The 19408-nt window shown below is 30.6% G+C and overlaps 2 protein-coding genes and 1 long non-coding RNA gene across 5 annotated transcripts; all 3 read left to right on the forward strand.

The window, feature by feature from the left end:
- The first annotated feature begins 579 nt into the window (after positions 1 to 579).
- Positions 580 to 1852, forward strand: LOC115984041. The gene is made up of 2 exons (XR_004090347.1): positions 580 to 961; positions 1253 to 1852. It is a non-coding gene; the product is annotated as an uncharacterized LOC115984041 (long non-coding RNA).
- A 2245-nt stretch (positions 1853 to 4097) lies between these two features.
- LOC115987716 (UPF0481 protein At3g47200-like) lies at positions 4098 to 10943 on the forward strand. Of its 2 annotated transcripts, XM_031111314.1 has the most exons (3): positions 4098 to 4616; positions 9177 to 9689; positions 9783 to 10943. In XM_031111314.1, exons 2-3 carry the CDS (start codon positions 9182 to 9184, stop codon positions 10775 to 10777), a joined length of 1503 nt encoding a protein of 500 aa, XP_030967174.1. In that variant the 5' UTR covers positions 4098 to 4616; positions 9177 to 9181; the 3' UTR covers positions 10778 to 10943. The 2 variants fall into 2 exon arrangements, with proteins under 2 accessions (XP_030967174.1, XP_030967173.1); XM_031111313.1 differs by having other exon boundaries at positions 9177 to 10943.
- Positions 10944 to 14786: 3843 nt separating this feature from the next.
- On the forward strand, positions 14787 to 17848 carry LOC115987627 (UPF0481 protein At3g47200-like). 2 transcript variants are annotated; one of them, XM_031111215.1, is made up of 2 exons: positions 14787 to 14919; positions 16320 to 17848. In XM_031111215.1, the coding sequence occupies exon 2, from the start codon at positions 16600 to 16602 to the stop codon at positions 17743 to 17745; it is 1146 nt and encodes a 381-aa protein (XP_030967075.1). In that variant the 5' UTR covers positions 14787 to 14919; positions 16320 to 16599; the 3' UTR covers positions 17746 to 17848. The 2 variants fall into 2 exon arrangements, with proteins under 2 accessions (XP_030967075.1, XP_030967076.1); XM_031111216.1 differs by having other exon boundaries at positions 16327 to 17848.
- The last annotated feature ends 1560 nt before the right edge of the window (positions 17849 to 19408 follow it).

Genomic DNA, 19408 nt, shown 5'->3' on the forward strand with positions numbered 1-19408 from the left:
TAAACATCTTTTTTGTTCTGTTTTTATTACTTGTATATGTTTAGGCATGTTACATTGGTGTTTATTATATAGATTATATAAAATTGGTAAGACACAAACTTTTCACATTAAAAAAAAAAAAAGGATAATATTAAATATTATATAATAGGATATTTATTAGATAAATATTTTTATTTTTCATGAGAAAATAATCAATATATATATATATATATATATATATATAAAACCGAAACTTCTTAAACTTCCACAATTTTCTACATCAGCATAATATTAAAAAAAAAAATAAAAAAAAAAAAAAAAAAAAAAAAAAAAAAAAAAAAAAAAAAAAAAAAAAAAAAAAAAAAAAAAAAAAAAAAAAAAAAAAAACCTTTTTCACGCACATAAAACTTTTCTAAACCTCTCTGCGTTGGAGAATACCAGAGACTAGCCTAGTCTCCTCCCCAATAGATGATTTTTACGTTTGTCTTTCTCTGGGCCGTCCTATGTTTTGTAAAGCTCCTGGGCCGGGCTTCTTATTGTCTTTCTTTTGTTTTATTTTTTCTTTCGTATAATATACTTCTACCATTTCAGTCAAAAAAACAAAAACCTCTCTGCCTTCTCCTTCCTCAAAATATAGCTCTCTGCCTTCTCCTTCCTCAATCAAAACCCACAACAATCGCAACCCACAAACCACCATAATCAGACCATATCAAACCCACAACCCAAAAGCAAAAAACCATTTTGAAGATCTGCGATTGCGAAATATGGGGGAGTCCGATTCTAGATGAACGCTGCGAAAGAGAGACAGGAGAAGAGTAACATTGAGATGGTAAATTCTAGATGAACGCTGTTCTCTTCTCCTTTAAATTAATAAAAATTTTACTGACTCCAATTGTTCTCGCTAATTTCCTTCAGCTTGGGCATGTATACTAATCTGAAATAACAACTCATATGGTGTTCAATGCACAGGGGAAAATTTCATGTATTTTCCATAATCCCATATTTACATGGCTTTTCCTACTTCATTTCTGGGTATTAAATTTTTCAAGATTGACCTAAAGAATTGGGATCCTTTTCTGATGTTGGACTATTTTTCATGTATGAAAAATTACAATCTGATCTTTTTCAAATTTCAAAATTTCTTTTATTGATATTGCTGACTCGTTGTTGATCAATAGGAATTAGAAAATTTATGTTAGAGCTTTATTATTTGAAACTTATTCCTCTTGGTTTCGTAAAAAAGGGATTTTGAATTGTGCATGATTATCTATAGAACAGATGGGGTTTGATGGAACTAATGTAACAGAGGGTTCTGAGAGGCTAGCAGAAGCTATAGGTGATGACTCTGAAGCTGTAATATGTGCTACTGGGTTTAAGCCTGGATGGTCAGTAAATTTTGTGCCTGTTTCATATTTGTATTTGTACATTGTTCATATTCATGCCCTATCTGTAGTCATTTTTATGCTGTTGTCTTTGTTAATTGTCATTCACAATGCCTTAAGAAAATAAGGAGATTTATACTTTAAGTCCTGTGACACTGTAATGTAGTTGTCACTAAACATTGGCTAATGGGGTTTCAGCTGTTACTTTGATATATATATATATGTGTGTGTGTGTGTGTGTGTGTGTGTGTGTGGAATTCTCCAGCATTGTTGTTTGCCGACGTATTTTTGTATCCATCAACATACTTTGATGTCATCCACAAGCATGTTGATGAAGGCAATCTTATCTCAGTGTCAAACTAATTGCCTCAATGCATAGGTAACTTAGAGGTTGATGTTTTTATTTTGAGTAGGAGAGTATCATATTTGTTCAATCAGAGAAGGGTTGTAAATACCCTTTTATTTTATTTTATTATTTTAAGGATGATCTTCTATTGACTGTTCTGCATTTTGTGTTTACGATTTCACACTTATATTGGTTTGTGTGAAAATCTTCTGGTATTTACAACTTCTTGTCATGTACTTTCTTTTAGCTTTGTTTGGATTCAGCTGTTAATCAATCGTAATTAAAATTTATCATGGAAGGATGTTGGTAGAAAGGGGCAACAAGCCTAAAGTACAATATAGAAAGAACTATTGACTCACCACACTATAGGTTGTTGAACAAAATCAAAGTAAATTGATAACCTTTATCTGTTTTGAGAATGATAAATTCTGTTTTGGAAGAAAAACACTAAGAGGGCATTGATACCAATGAAAAACATATGAAGTCAAACAGTAATTTTTTTGTACTAGACATGCTTCCTACCTCCAAGCAGTTAGGGCCTCTCTGATGGGAATATTGCTTTTCTTGCAATTGCTGTGTATTTTATCTATCTTGATCTTGAAGAAGCATGTAGTTAGCATTGCTCCTTTGTTACTGTCTTTAACTTTTTTCCATTCTCAGGATTAAGGATTTCTAACTTTCAAGTAGAGTAGCACACTATTTGTGATAACTGATGACTATAGTCCTTTAGTTGAGTAATACAGTAGTCTTCTTGTATTTGAACGTAATCTTTGGACACTTTAAGAAGACAATAGGATTCCATGATCTTCTTCTTGAGAAAAGTTAACGCAAGCAGAAATGTCTTCAATTAATGGTTGTAATCTTTTCTCAAATAAGGGCATCTGTGCGTGACATGTATACAGGTTACAATCTAATAAAAAGAATTGTTATGGGTGTTAAATTATAGTGATAATGACTATAGTGTTGATTATTCTAATGCTCAATAGGAATTTAGGAATGGCAATTGGGGAAGTCCTTATGTATGGTGCCTTTGATATTTGATGGCCCTAAAGTTGCAGATGCACATGTTTCTTTATGATGCTGTTTGGTAATTTAAGTGTTTCTGTCTAAAAAATACAATGTTTTTGCTGGTTGATTATTTTGTAGGTTGATTTTCAAACCACATGCTCATATCTTTTGATTTTCATGATGGAAATGATGGACTGTATGTAATTTAAAGTCTTTGGTGTTATCTTTAATGTCCATGTTTACTACGAATTAAATATTCTTGATTGTAAACTTCTATTTGATATAGTGGATTGTTCTCTTAGGATAGTTTACCCCTAAGTTTTTTACCTTAAAACTAGGTCGTTCAATTGGTTTTCCTGAGTCATCATATCTATGACTTATTTACTTTTCCGCTACATGATATGTATGATGAATGTTTAACCTAGACCTTCATAATTGACTTAAATATCAACTTGCCAATAAATTAGGTTAAACACACTGTGTTCAGAGTCTAAAAACTAACATTTTTTTAGCATAGGTGTTTGTACCATTCCAAATTTGGAACGGTACTATTCATATATGCTAGAGAGGTTTTTTGATGTTTAGTGTGCTAAATGCCAAATATTTGGCACACCTGAGTGCTCTTAGCTTTGGATTTTGTACATCTATCCTGGCTGATCGACTAGATGCATAACACAGCTTCCTTTGTTCAAGAGGGGTACCTGATTATTCTTGTCCAAGTGTAATGCGTTATGCTTTCTCCAAAAAAAAAAAAAAAAAAAAAGAGAGAGAAAAGTGAAATATTTTATGCCTGGGAAAATAACCAATTTGGTAAACATTCCTACCTTTTATGTGTACCATCCATTTCATTTAATTGTGACAGCTTTAAGTAATGAAGCTAAATAAAACACACACAAACCTTTTTCTTTTTTGGCTAAACTAAGTGCACGATCACTAAATTTGACTGAAATTTAGTTCTTTAAATTCTAAAGTTATTCAATTCAGGTCTTTTATCCAATTTTGTTAAAAAAGTAAATTGTTGTTAAATATGCAATTAACTAGTGAAAAAGATTTTTTGAAAAAATTCTTACATAAAAAATATATAAAATATTTTTATTAATTTTATAGCTTTTTTTCATGTGAAAATAATATATTTTTTTAAAGGAAAATTTTTAAGAAAATTGGAAAAAAAATGCCTAAATTAAATAAATTTGAAATTTCGAGTTAAACAAAAGTAAAGTTAGAAAATTGAAATAAATTTCAACTAGACTTAGAGGGTGCAATTTGTATTATAACATTTTTTTATACCAACGATATCTTTCTGATAAGATCTTGTAGTCTTCAGCTTTCAAACAATTTTTAGCTAATATTGCATGTTATTTTTGGTACCCTTTGTTCTAAGCCGATCACATACATACTTCATTTATATGTTGATGATTTACGCGTCGGAGTGGGACAGCAACAAGGGGCCACATTTTGTATGATGCTATTGTCGCTTTTTGAAACAAGAAGCTGCCACAGTATAGGCTGTGGCTGTGTTAACAAGTAAAGAATGTTCTGCGATAATCATTGGTTTTAGCTTTATGGAACAAAATAGTAATTCTGCTATTATGTTTGTGAGAAGAGTGAAAATATGCCAGTCTTAAATTTAAAGCAGGAAAAAGTGAAATTGAGATGCTTGTATACTTGTGAGAATGACGTTGTCCGTACAATAACGTGTTTTGTGCTTCTATGTCACAGAGAGAGAGAGAGAGAGAGAGAGAGAGAGAGAGAGGATTACACGTGCTATAAATAGGATTGCAAGAAGAGAGTATGGTGTCAAATTCACAATCGAGAGACTCAATTATATATATTAGTGTGTATTTAAGGTGCTCTCAAGGGTAAAAGCTAGCATTTTTGTCTTCGGGCCTCCTGTTTGATTGGTAAGATTTTCTAATATTGCAAAACTTAATTTTCATTAGTTTAATTTGAACTTATGTACGTATGTTTAAATTCTTGATAAAATTAGATCTGTCTTCGGTAGACCCTAAGAAATTAGTTTTAAAAATTTTGAGAGGTTAATATAATTTTGGCAAGAAGAAAACAAATCACATGACCATTAGAGAACGTGAGACTTGAAAAAAAAAAAGTTAGTTAGTTTCAGGGTTTTATTTTTTACCATTTTAATTTAGTGCATGACACGAGATTTGAATTATTATCTTCTAGGTGAAACTTTAGAATCTTATAAATTGTGGAAATTAAGGTCATGTCATGTGATATCAAACTCCCCTAATATTATTTAACCGAGCACCTATATATAATTTTGGTAATTTTCAAAAAATTTAAATTTGCAAGATTTTTGTCCCATCGTTTTACTCTATCTTTGTACTTCAAGACAAAGTTTGACAAAAAATTGATCTTCTAATAATTTAATTAATTGAGTTCTTGTTTGGTAACCTCTTGGATTAATATTTTTGTAAATTAAGAGTGATGATGGATCTTCTAATAATTTAATCAACTAAATTCTTATTCGGTAACTTGTTGGATTTTTGTAAAAATTAAGAGTGATGATATGGATACAACAAGTTTTATTACATAAAACCTTACAAATAAGTTTTACTAAATAAACCTTATAATTTGACGTGTCACTAATTAGAAAAAGGTAATCAACATATTTATTTCTTAGTTGTAATAGTTGTATCAATTACATTAATTTTCATGTCAATTTGTAAACATTTTATCTTGGTTTTAAAAATTGGAACAGTCAAAGAACTCAAAAAGAAGCTAGTTACTGGTTTTTATTGAACAAATCAAAGGTTTTTAAGGTTGAACAACCATTTTTATAGTTTTTACCAGACCGGTTGAACCAGCCAGTCCAATATGACTTTTTAAACCATGCTTTTTATAATAATTTTGTAGTGGTTTAAGCAATTTTCAAAATTTAATATTGTTTACATAGCATATGTTTAGAAGGAAGGGGCCTTTGGAAAGTCCAAATATTTTAAAAGAGCTTACATATAAAATTTAAGATCTCCGTATATCATAATCGAAAATTTGAGGGTTAAGGCCATAATTTTAAATAATTTTTTCTCTTGTATCAAATAATTAAGGAACATATATTTAACTTTCTATCTAATAATTTTTTAATTCAAAATCTATTTGTCTAATTTTTGAGATGCTAAATTAATAACAAAGTGCTTGTATTCAACTTTTGCTTAACAACTCATTTTCATTTGATAATATAACTATATAATATATATTGTGAAATAATCAATCTTGGATAGGATTAATTATTTAAATTATAGAAAACTTATTTCTATAAAAGCCATAATTTTAAAAATTGAAATGGTCAAAGAACCGAAAAAGCGAATGGTTCACAATTTTTACCAATTCTTGGAAGAGACTAGAAAAGAGATTGGTTCTCGGTTATTACCTTGAGTATGACTTGTCAGAATAAGCTTATTGGTAAAAGGGTAAAAATAATGGGTTTGATTGTGACTAATTTTCAAGAGATACTTCTAGTGAAAGGGATCAAAAAATAATATATATGTTTCCTCATTTTTAAACTAGAAATTGACAACTTTTTCCATACAAAAATAAAATAAAATCAATAGATAGTACATACATTTTATTTTAAGTTGCTATAAAAATATAATATTTCACCCAAAATAATGGGAAAACTTTTTACACTCTAGCTCTTAAGGAAATACATAAATAGCTTATAGGTAAGGGTGTCAATTTAGGTTAGCGTGTCATATTTGTGTCGTGTCGAGATAGAATATTTGACTAAATGCCTCAACCTGAACCTGACCCATTTAATAATCATGTCATGATTCTTCAATTTTAGCCCGACCTATTATTGAGACGGGTTGATAGGATCCGACCCACTTGACATGTTTAATAAATGAGTCATGTTGGGTTGATATGAATATGACATAACCCATTTTAACTCGCTTAATATAATATAACATTCATATAGAAATAGGTTCTTTACATTCCAAAGTAGTGCATACACTTCCAAGTCTTCAACACACATTCAAAAAAAAAAAAAAAAAAACATAGTTCAACAAATTATAAGAAGGTTTAGAGATTTGGGGTTTGTAGCGTTTAGAAATCTAGGATTTGTAAAATTTCAATTTATAATTATATCACATATAAGTTTTGTAATTATTCACTTTTCTTTTTAAGTTTAAAATATAGATTGGATTTAAAAGGTGTTTGACAAATCTAATATAAAATGAACATTTATTTGTTACATGAGTTAAACAAGTTTTGTTAAATGAGTTATTTCAGATTGATATAAATAAATTGGCGTATCAAACGTGTCTATTACAAGTCACGCAGGTTGACTTGCTTATGACATGTTTCATATCGTGTTGCTTTTGAGTCAACCCGTTTATAACCTAAACCCATTAAGGCCCAACCTAACTCACAAAAACCTGTATAATGTTCGTATCATATTTGTGAGTTGTGTCAAACATTAACACCCCTACTTATATGGTGAAGTCAGCCTTGACTTAGATTTTATAAAAATTGTACTACATTTATGTTAATGGATAATGTATGATTCATCCTTCTTATTATTCTTATATCATATGAAACTCATTAACCAACGTAAATTCAATATATATATTTCTAAAAATATATAAATTTATGTAAATGGTTAAATTAAGCACTACACGCGTGGGAAAGTATTTTTTGGTGTGCATAGCATAGTTATCAATTTTGTTCCCTTCGTCATATCTTGGCTCAAAATGTTGGTCTAATTTGTCTGGCTTAGCTTGTTTAGGATATGTTTGTCCAATATTAATTTTTTGGTCTGACTTTGTTTACGTTATAAATTTTTTGAATACCATATTATATATCTATATAAAAATATAAAATGAAAATTGTTGACTTTTGGTCAACTTATTCTATTTATATTGCATCATCATAAGCTTTTGAAAATACAGTTTTTCCATGTCATCCCTTAAATATATTATTTAAATTTTTTTTTAGAGATTAAAAAATTGTAATGAACTATATATTTTTAAACTGTTTAGAATTCATCATATTTTTGAATAGAGTAAAATAATACTAAAAAATATGATTAAATTAAATTTTTAGCCTCTCTAAATAAGTTCTAGTTGAATTAGATAAGTTATTTTCTAAAAAATATCTAATTTAATTTTTTATTTATTAACATTTATTGATTAGAATTTTTATTTATTAATAGTTATTGATTAAATGTGTTTCATTACGAATAATTTTTGTCAAAATTTCAAGAAAAGACATGATAAAAGTCCATGCTTTCAAGAAAATACATATTATATTCTTGATTTACTCCCAAATTAGAAGCTTTAAGAGGTAAATTATTTTCTTGCTCTAATTTGATATTGCACCTTCCTAATATCAAGTTACTTGATTATTGAAGACTTTTGTAACGAGCTTGACTTTTTTACGTTCCTCGGCACAAGGTACATATTATCAACCATAATTTTTGTAATTTTAATGTGTCAAATTTCACTTGAAGTACTCTTTTGAGTTTTGACAATCGTGATGGCTACATTAAAAACTAAAACCATTCTACTGTAACAAAATCTTATTATTAATTAGCTTGAATGTTTTCTTTTTAATCGTATAATATACAATGGCGCAATAGGGACATTTTCCTATAAGCACGAATACATTTTTTTTTTTAAGACAATAAGTTTTTGTTTATTAATTTTTAGATAAGTTTTAAAATTCATTTTCCTTAATAATATTATGTGTTTTTCTCATGTACAATCGAATATCTTCAAGTGAGGATCGCTCTAGTTGTTACTAATTCTTATTTTATTTTATTTTTTTGCAAAGATGAAAATAGCTAATATGAAATAGTGTTAGAAGATAAGCATATCATCCCATGAGGTTGCAAATGGTTCCTCTTGGAATAACATAGATAATTACACTTTATCACTTTAAACTATACTCCAAATTACATATTGCACTGTAAACTTTTAGAATGCACAATTAATACCTTAAACTATAACATGTTACATTTTGCACACCATCGTTAATTCCATTGTTATCTTGAATAAAAACCAAATTTTAGGGTATAAAATATAATCAAGAATATAGTTTAGGGTGGAAAAGTATAATTTCTCATTTGTTTTTAGGGGATTGAAAAGCAGAGGGATAATTGAGTCTTTTCACGTGATGCCATTCAAGATAATGACATAATTGATGTCGGGTGTAAAATGTAACATGAGTTATAATCTAAGGTATAAAGTATAATTTTGAGGTACATTTTATAATGATTAAGTGTAATTTCTCTGGATTAACATGAGTTATTAATGATGTCATTATATAGTGACCCAGAGCCACGTAATTTAGTGGCATTGACAGATTTCTTTTATAAGGAGAAGTAAGAGAGTAATCTTTCCTCCCTCATTTGTTATAGCAATAATTGAGCTTTCTGAAAGAAGAAAAAAAAAAAAAAAATTCCATTTAAGTTCTAGTGTTTAATGTTTTCGTTTCATTAGGAAAAATGAACTTGGAGATTGATGAAGTTTCCAAGATGGTGCTTACTAGTGCTGCTGTTGACATTCCCATAGTCACTCAAGATAATCTTATATGCGAAGAGCTGATCATTGACGTTCCACTAGTCATGGAGCCAGTCCAGTGGCGTGAGTGTTGCATCTACAAGGTCCCCAAGAAACTTCGCCAGGTAAAAAAAGAGGCCTATACTCCAAAGCTAATCTCAATAGGCCCTTTTCACCATGGTGAAAAAGATTTGAGGGGTGAAAAAGAATTAAGGGACGAGGAAAATGAAAACGTACCGAGGGATATGGAAATGCTGAAAGTGAGATACTTCATGGATTTCTGTTATAGGACTAGAAAATGCCAAAAGGAAATAGCTAGGATCATTGAAGAAAATGAAGTAAAGATTCGCCATTGTTATGCAGAGATCTCTAAACTAAACAGCGAAGACTTCGTGAAAATGGTTCTAGTGGATTCAACCTTTATCATTGAGCTCTTCTTGAGGAGTCAAGAAAATGAGAAGAGGAATGAGAAGAGGAGTCAAGAAAATGAGAAGAGGATTCAAGAAAATGAGCCCCTCTTGAAGAATGATGCGAAGAAAGAAGAAAATGAGAAGAGGAGTCAAGAAAATGAGAAGAGGATTCAAGAAAATGAGCCCCTCTTGAAGAATGATGCGAAGAAAGAAGATGAAAAGGATGAAGAGGATTATATATTAAGTAAACCATGGCTAGCGGAGGGCATCAAGCAAGATTTGATGTTACTTGAGAACCAACTTCCATTTTTTATTCTTAAGGAGTTATATGATCAAATTTCCTATTCTGAGAAAAACAATGAAATTTCCTTTCTTGATCTTGCTTGTGGGTATTTTTCTTCTTCTAAGTCAAAAATACCAGCTGGGAAGGAAGTAAACCATTTTACTGATTTGGTCAGATATTCCTACTGTCCATCTACTCAATACAAGAAGGGAAGCACTATTACTCATCTATATAGTGCAACAAAGCTGTACGGGGCAGGAGTAATGTTCAGAAATGATGAAGTTGACATTCAATTTAAGAAGTTGCAGCTCTTGGAAATATTTCCTTGCTTCAATATCTCATGGTTCTTAAATTGCTTACCGTGCTTAAAATGCTTTCCATGCTTGGAACGTATGCAAACTTTGTTGAAGGTCCCAACGTTGATTGTAGATGATGCAACTGAGATCTGTTTCCGAAACCTCATGGCACTGGAGCAATGCCATTATCCATCTGAATCTTATATATGCAACTATATTGTGCTATTGGATTATCTCATCAACACTAGAGATGATGTGGAGTTGTTCGTTGAAAATAAGATTATAATTAATGGGTTAGGCAGCAATGAAGCAGTTGCTACTATGGTAAACAACCTAGGCCTTGAAATTGTGGAAAATCGTTCCCATTACGGAGAAATGGCTAAAAAGCTTAATGTGCACTATGAGAATTGTTACAACCATAATATGGGAACTTTGACAAGTACCTATTTCCCCAATCTTTGGAGAGGCACTCTAACTGTTGTTGGTCTTGTAGTCTTTGGATTTTCTATCTGGAGTACGATTAAACCTTTTGTAACTCATCAAATAGATTAAGTCCACTGCGTCTGATCAGCTTGTGATTCCCTCTTGTTCCTAATAGGGTCGTCTATTTTATATTTGGGCATTGGTTGATTGTTTCAGCTTTCATGAAGAGTTTGTTCTGTCTTCTGTTATTTCGCTTTACCACTGAATGCTAATAATAATATCACTGTTTCTTGTGTGGGTAATGCCTTTTATACATTCTTCTTTTAAGAATAACTATCCAATGTCAATATCCTGTGTTGCACATGTACGACATAGGTTCATTTTAATAATTTTAATAAGAAAAACTATTTCTATGGCTCATATTAAATTACAAATTACATGTTCTAACTTTGTTTAAAATTCAGTTAAATCATGCAACTCTTGATTTATTCATTCTAGCCTTATATATATATATATATATATATATATTTTTGGGTCTATCGTAGTCCTTTTGTGTCATTTCATGACAATGTGCTGTGAAGTGTCTTAAAAATTGACATATGCTAGATTTTAGATTGGCTTAAAATATTGTTTCCATCTCTAAAATTTGTACGAAATTTGTTTTTTGTCCGAAAAGTTTTGTAGTTGTTTCAGTTTTTGTCCTTCCGTCAACCTCTGTTAACTTTTATCCTATGTGTCAAAAAGAGTGCTGTAATCGTATAATTTTAGCATCAAATAATCTGACATGGATCAATTCATATTTTTTTGGGGGAAAAAAGACATATATCACTAATAAATGGGTTCTTGCCGACCGCATTTTCTCATTGTTTCTCACCTATAGCCAAACACAAACAAAAAACCATGCTTTATGTGATGAGTCTAATTGCCATTTTCCATTAAAGACGACACCATTACAAGTCCTTCCATTTGTAAATATATATTTCGATACCATCTCTTCAAGGATGGGGACAAAATATGGACAATGCCAAAACTTGGAGTTACGAAATAGAAGTATAAAAAAAAAAATCCTTATAAAACTCTAAATAAGCATTCATTTAGTATCAACAAACCGTCAACAAAGAGAAAGATACAAAATCATTGTTTCTTAATACTAAAAGAGAAACTTGGAATTTTTATAGATCTTTAAAATCATCCATGATTGAATCTATACTCTTCTTCCTCTTTTTTTTTTTTTTTTTTTTTTTTTTTTGGTGAATGTCAATTTTGATGACATTCATAGCTAAAAATACTCCCTTCGTAGTTTCTCACTTTCTCTTTTCTCGAGTAGGCTGCTTAGTAATTTTTTGTGTCTTTCATGTGTGCATTTGTTACTGGGTAAGGGCAAAATTATTTTGTTTAAATTTTTTTTAAAGGGTTAGGTTGTTTGTTTTGGGTAAAATTGAATGACTGGGTTTAATTTGTTTTGTTTTGTTTTTTTTTTAAGCTTTGCTATTGATATTTTTTGTTGTTGTCCTAATTTTTTTGGGTTTATTAATTTTCTTTATTTATTTTAGATTTATAACTTTTTTAATGGCCTCTAAAATGATTAATGATATTGTTAAAGAGGGGCCAAACATAATTTTATTGAACTAAATTACTAAAATTAGTACTTTTTTTTAATTATAAAATTTGGGGGGCACTGCACCCAATGCCAATGAATATCTCTATCCAGTTATGAATAGCTCTGTTCCTGGGCCGGGACAAGATACAAAGAACGGTCATGGTCCACTTTTAAGACAATTTACAGACAACACAATTACAAGTCTAATTGCCATGTTTGCCATCGCAAAAATAGAAAAAGAAAAAATTTTGGCCCAAGGCTTGGAGAATTTTCTTGAGAGACGTGTTTGGTACTTATTAGTTAGGAAGATTTGGGCCCAACTATAGTTCTCTCACGGACTGGACTTCGTAAATCAGCTTTGCCATCGGAGAGTAATATGGCTAGACCTACCAAACTTGAGGTCTAGATATATCCCATTAGATTTAGGTTTTCGTGTATCTATTCCACCTTATTATTCTTCTTCAATTGCCATGTGAATAAATTTGGTATTTATCCCTACTTTGATCATGTAGCATCGATTCCAGCTACTTCTTATTCTTATATATTTATATACTCTATATATACAACAATACAATTATACAAATCAAAGGCTTAGTTCTAAAATTTTGAGTTCAGTTTGAATCTTTGACAAATTAGTTAGGATTGACTATATATATTATTTTCTTCTATTTTACTTTATTTATTTTTATTTTTATTTTGATACAAGATAGAATTCTACTCTAACCTAATCTAAGTGTATATGTGTGTGAAACTTCCTCCTAGAGACTTGAACCCCGGCCTTTGCCCCCACACTCTACAAGCATTTATACTTGTGGAGTGACCATCGCACCAAGGATGTGCGGTGGTTCTATTTTACTTTATTTAAAGTTATACTATTTGTTACTCTAATTAATTAACATGTCACTTTTTATTACTTTTTAAATATGTTTTCCTTTATTTTTTTTCCTCATCTTGAATAAGGTCACTCTTTTTAACGGCTGCATTAGTAATTAATTTTTCTCTGAACATGTCCATACTCTCTTAAGTGACCCTTCCTCTTGTTTGTTGGGGTGCACGGCACTTAATAGAGTCCAGCCCACGTGGAATTCTATTTTAAGATGAAATAGGCGAAGTAGTATGCAAGTATAAGAATACTATTCTTAATGTAATTAGGAATAGTGTAGGTGGCAGAAGCTTTTATAAAAAAATCTTGGTGCATGTGGTTTCATGATAGAGAGAGATTCAAAGAGACTGAAGAGTGAAACACAATTTTGAAGCTGTCTGAAAGAAAAAGAATAGTACTTTGTGTGGCACAAAGGAAAAATAGAAAATGTGATTTTTTTTTTGCCCAGGACATATAAGGAAGATAAATTGGGGTTTTTTTTAGGACGATTATTTGGGTGCTAGAACCACAGAGAGTTGAAGTATTCCGAATGGAAGATCTTTCTATCAGGTTTTGTGGTAAGGTTGTGTTTATTCTTCCTAGAGATATTTTGTATTTTTTCAATTTATTGTGAACTCAGGTTTTCAGTATAACTTAAGTGTTATAATATCTATTTTATTATAGTGGTCAGATTTGCCTTGTGGTTTTTCCCTCTACACTAGAGGGTTTTCTACGTAATTTCTTGGTTTCTTGTTGACAGATTTTTATTATCACTTCCCTAGATTTCTATTTTCTTTATTGCTTGGATTATATTTAATTTAATTTACATGTAGATAGGGTTTTATCCCAACAATATTTTTATCAATAAGATTTATCTTTATCTTTAAGCGAATTTTCTTATTTTAAATCCTATATTTTTGTGTAATTTCACTTATTCTTTTTAATATTTTCATTTTAACTACAAATATAACGGAATAATAGAGAAGAGATAGGTTTTAACATAAATTCATGCTATCAAACTTGATTTCAATTACTTGAGACAATTCTTTATGCAATGAAGCTAAATAAAACCAAAGCCAATCATAAACTCGATTAGCTAGAAAGGGACGTCATCTTGAAATAAGTTGTTAATGTGTGTTATGCATAATATACATTCATGCACGTTCGCTCTTTGTAGATTGAAAGTTTGTACTTGTAAATGTGATAAGCATATATGCCCTAGCTATATATGGTGATAAATTTTTATAGTTGACTTATGCTTTTTAAAGCAAGAAGCTGTCGCAATGAGCCTGAAAACTAAGCTAAGAATGTTCTGCAATTATTTGATGCTGATTGGTTGCTCTGCAACATATACAGTTCATGCACACTATTTGTTCATTTTGAACTCACGGTCTAGATTGAAAGTCCATGAAAATGGGAGTATAATTGATTCTGCTTTTTGAAACAAGAAGCTACCGAGCAGTGGGACTGCGTAAACAAGCTAAGAATGTTCATGATTGTTGCCTTTTGGAACAAAATACTGTTACTATATTTGTGAAAATATACCTCAATCGTAAATTTAAAGCAGAAAAAAAAAGTGAATTTTTAAGTTTGTGAGATGTTTGTAAACTGGTGACAATTACGTATCTTTTGTGCTCGTACGTGTGAGAGAGAGAGAGAGAGGATCACACATACTATGAGTCTATAAATAGGATTGCAAGAAGAGAGTGTGGTATCAGCAACAAGAGACTCAATTCTATAAGCTAGTGTGTCTAAGAGGTGCTCTCTCAAGGGTAGAAGCATTTGTTTCTGGACCTAGCTATTTGCTTGGTAAGAGTTTCTATTATTTAGAATTTGAAATTTCCATGAAATCAATTTAAACTTCTGTCTATTTGAATTCTTGATAATTAGATCTTATTGTTCATTAGACCCTTAGAAATTAATCTAGAAATCCTGAGAGTTTAATGAAAAGAAAACAACCCACGTCTTTACTAGAGTAGAGACTAGAAAAGAAAAGTTTAATAGTTTTAGGCATGATTTTTCTATTTTTTTTTATTCTTTTATTTTATCATTCTAATTTAGTGCAAGTCATTTCAGATTTATTTTCTTATCTTAGGTGATATTATCAATAAGATCTCTTTTGAGATTCATTCAATTATTATTTTTGTATGTTTTTAAAGTTATATATAAATTTATATTTTCTCTGGTAGACATTAAAATTATAAATTATATTACACATAAAAGAAACACCATTAAAAAAAAAAAAAAAAAAAAAAAACACCGTAAAAAACATAAAGTTATAATATAACTAAAATAAAATAGATTTTAAATCGAAGAACATTAGGGCCTAATTTGTTAAAACATTTTGCAGCTTCACTTAAAAGTATAATCATTCAATAGGCTCAAACTAATGCTAAATTCTTTAACATAAATTATATATAAATTAAGCATAATATAAAAGAAAAAAAATTAATTTATTTACTTTACTTGTGACTTATGGAGAATAAGCTTAGTGGTGATAGAGATAAATATTGGGTTATCGTGACTAGTTTTCAAAAAATGCTTCTAGAAATATGGGTTTCTTTATTTTTAACTAGAAAATGACCACTTTTCCGAGAAAAGAAATCAATAGACATGACAAATATTTTATTTTAAGTGACTATAGAAATATAATATTTTGACCAAAATTATGGGAACTATTAGAAGAACATAAAATTGCAAATTTTGTAGTTAGGACTTAGGAGTTATATATTTTTATTGTATTGTCAATTGTCATCAATTAATGAAAACTTGTATATGTTTAGGCATGTTACATTGGTGTTTATTATATAGATTATATAAAATTGATTATATTTTATATATTTCATAAATTTTTAAAATATTAATTATTATACTCTGATTGTGTGATCTCTAAATTATTTAATAAACAAATATGATCTAAGATGTTTTCAAAAAATAAATTGTGCACAGTATGGTTTAAAAAATAGTTCATAGTTTGAAAACTAACTAGATAAAGAAGAACCCCCTAAAAAAAAAAAAAACTAGATAAAGAAGAAATTATTTTGAGTTAAGTAAGGACTAACTTAACGTAAATATTTTTATTTTGCATGAGAAAATACTATATATTAAATCCTATTGCATACTTTACATATAAATAATATATATAAGTTATATATATATATATATATATATATATATGACTTGGCCCCTAAACAATTTTCTATTTCTAGTGATTAGGAGAAAATAGAACTTGGCTATTAAAAGATGGTCCCTACTACTGTTGCTAATGATCGCATTTGCGAAGAGCTAAGCATTAACATTCCAATATTAATGGAAAATGATTTTATGGAGCCAATCCGGCGGCCCTAGTGTTGCATCTACAGAGTGCCCCAGAGACTTCGCCAGGTAAACGAAGAAGCCTACACTCCAAAGCTAATCTCAATAGGTCCTTTTCACCACGATGGAAAACGACCAAGGGATGAGGAAAATGAAGAAAATGATTTGAGGGACATGGAAAAGCTGAAATTGGGATACTTAAAGGAATTCTGTAATCGGACTATGACATGCCCAAAGGAAATAGCAAGGATCATTGAAGAAAATGAACACAAGATTCGGAGTTGTTATTCAGAGAGCTTTGATATCAGCAGAGAAGATTTTGTGAAAATGGTTCTAAAGGATTCCACCTTTATCATTGAGCTTTTCTTGAGGGCTGATAAAAAAGAAAAATATAAAAACGATTACTTATTAAGTAATCCATTGTTGAACCGTCATATACTTGAAGACTTGATATTACTTGAGAATCAGCTTCCATTCTTTATTCTTGAGGAGTTGCATGAAAAGTTTTCCAAAAGGCACAGTGAAAATTCCCTTTTTATTGACTTGTCCCGCAACTATTTTTATTCGTGTATCAAGAGCATACCAAAGGTGATGGAGAAGGAGAAAGGGAAGAAGAAGGAAGTAAAACATTTCACTGATTTGATAAGATATTTCCATTGTCCGACTAAACACAAAGATTTTGGAGATAGTATTCGTGATCTATCTACTGCAACACAATTATACGAAACAGGAGTGATATTCAAATTGGATGAAGTGGGTGGCTTACTTGACATACAATTCAATAAGTGGTATCCCACGGAAATATGTCCCTGTTTCACTTGCTCATGGCTTTTAAATTGCTTACCGTGCTTGAAATGCTTTCAGTGCTTGGAACGTACGCAACCTTTGTTGAAGATCCCACAATTCGAGATAGATGATATAACTGAAGGCCTTTTCCGAAACATAATGGCATGGGAGCAATGCTATTATCCATCTGAAGCTTACTTATGCAATTATATGGGGCTATTGGACTATCTTTTGGACACTGGAGAAGATGTGGAGTTGCTTGTTGAAAAAGATATTATAGTTAACTCGTTAGGCAGCAATGAAGCAATTTCCAAAATGGTAAATAGACTCTGCCTTGAAATTGTGGAAGAAAATTCTTGTTACTCTGAACTCGCTCAAAAGCTTAACAAGCACTTTGACCAATGTTGCAACCGTAACATGGGGCTCTTGAAAAGTACCTATTTCTCCAATCTTTGGAGAGGCATTGCAACTATTTTTGGTCTTATAATCTTTGGATTCAGTCTCTGGAGTATCATTAGGCCTTACGTTGTATAGATTAAATCCATTGCATCTGAACTTGTCATTTTGATGCACTCTGTCTCGTTCCTAACAGGGTAGTCTATATTCTATATTTGGGCGCTGGTTGTTTGAAATGTTGTTTCAGCATCATCCATGAATAATATGTAATAATAATGTTCTATCTTTTGTTATTTCCCTTTACCACTGAATGCTATTTATAATATCTTTGTTTCTTGTGCGGTTGATGCCTACTATATAGATTCTTTTTTCTTTACACTGACATTTTTCATATACAATATTATGCTGTTTCTAATAAAATTTAATATATTATTTTTTTGGAATTGTCAAATTTAGAGGAGACCCAGAGAAGAAGGGATCGAAATAATTAGCCTGATCGACGATAGCAAAAGTGTAGTCCAAAAAACACCAACGGTACGAAATAGGAACCCAGCTGCCACCGATTCGCAAAGCTTTTGTGGATCACTGGATTGCTTGTCCCACAAGAAGTTTTTTCCATCACTGTTGACAAATGATGAGTTTTAATTTATCAATTTTATTTTTCAAAATAAGTTTTTAATTTTCTTTTTAATCTAATTTTTTTATTTTATAAATTTACGACACATGGTGAAGGAAAGTTGAAATTTAGAGAGACTTGTATTAAAAAAAAAAAAAAAAAAAAAAGCCTCAAACTCTTAAGAAAAATTGATCATTAATAATAATTTAGTATGCTCATATAATGTATTTTTGAAAAATACTAGAGTTATAAACTATTTTAAAGTAGCTTTTATAAACAACTGATTTGGTAAGTGGCTATTATTTATTAGTAAGTAAAAAAGTGATTCTAGTGGTGGCTCCAGATGAAAACTTATAAAAATTAGTCATATCAACAATTTGTGTGATACTATAAAAAATGAGGGCTATAGTTGCATTTCTAAAACGTGGTTATAGATCCTAAAAACGCAGCTATAGACCCGTTTGGTTTATAGCCGTGTTTTCTTTAGCTGCGCTTACACATGCGGCCTAAACCCCATGACTATGAGGTCTTGTGGCTATATGCTAAGACCTATAGCCGCGTTTTTAGAAAATGCGGCTATAGGCTGCCTTATAGCTGAGTTTTCCAAATAGGGCCAAAGCCTCCCTTATGGGTTTTGTCTATAGCCACGTTTATAAAAACGCAGCTGTAGACAATTTTTTCTCCCTCTTTTCTCCTTGCTATATCACAAATTCCTGCCAAGAAATACAAAACAAGTTCCCAACAGATACAAAACAGATACTTAAATTTCTGAAGTTTATTGCCAAAATTTTGCAAGTTCCCAACAAAAAAATATATCAGTTTGTAAGTTCTACTGACAAAGGATCCTTTACATCACAAAAAATATTTACAAGGAGTTTTTTACATTCTAATTGCGTGAAGAAATACAGCCATAGCCAGCAAGTAGTAACAACACTTCCCAACTGACCTCAAAGTTCCAGTCTTGCCATGCCTGCCATCACTTCCCTACAGTAAGCTTTCTCCCTGTAGAAATTTAAGGTGCAAGTCCATAAAGAACAAAATTTGAGACAAAAAGACACAAGCCAATATATCAAAAACCAAAGAACTTACTGTGCAATTTCCTCAATGGGTATGTTTTCCTACACTCACAAAGAAAGGTATATACCCGGGGCCTTTTATGTAATCTAAGCAAAGAGATTTTGAGGT

This window comes from Quercus lobata, chromosome 4, assembly GCF_001633185.2.
Source record: "Quercus lobata isolate SW786 chromosome 4, ValleyOak3.0 Primary Assembly, whole genome shotgun sequence".
Classification (NCBI taxonomy): Eukaryota; Viridiplantae; Streptophyta; class Magnoliopsida; order Fagales; family Fagaceae; genus Quercus; species Quercus lobata.

Coding starts and splice junctions, on each gene's coding strand:
- LOC115987716 (XM_031111313.1), top strand. CDS start 9,182: ATGAACTTGGAGATTGATGAAGTTTCCAAGATGGTGCTTACTAGTGCT.
- LOC115987627 (XM_031111215.1), top strand. CDS start 16,600: ATGGAAAAGCTGAAATTGGGATACTTAAAGGAATTCTGTAATCGGACT.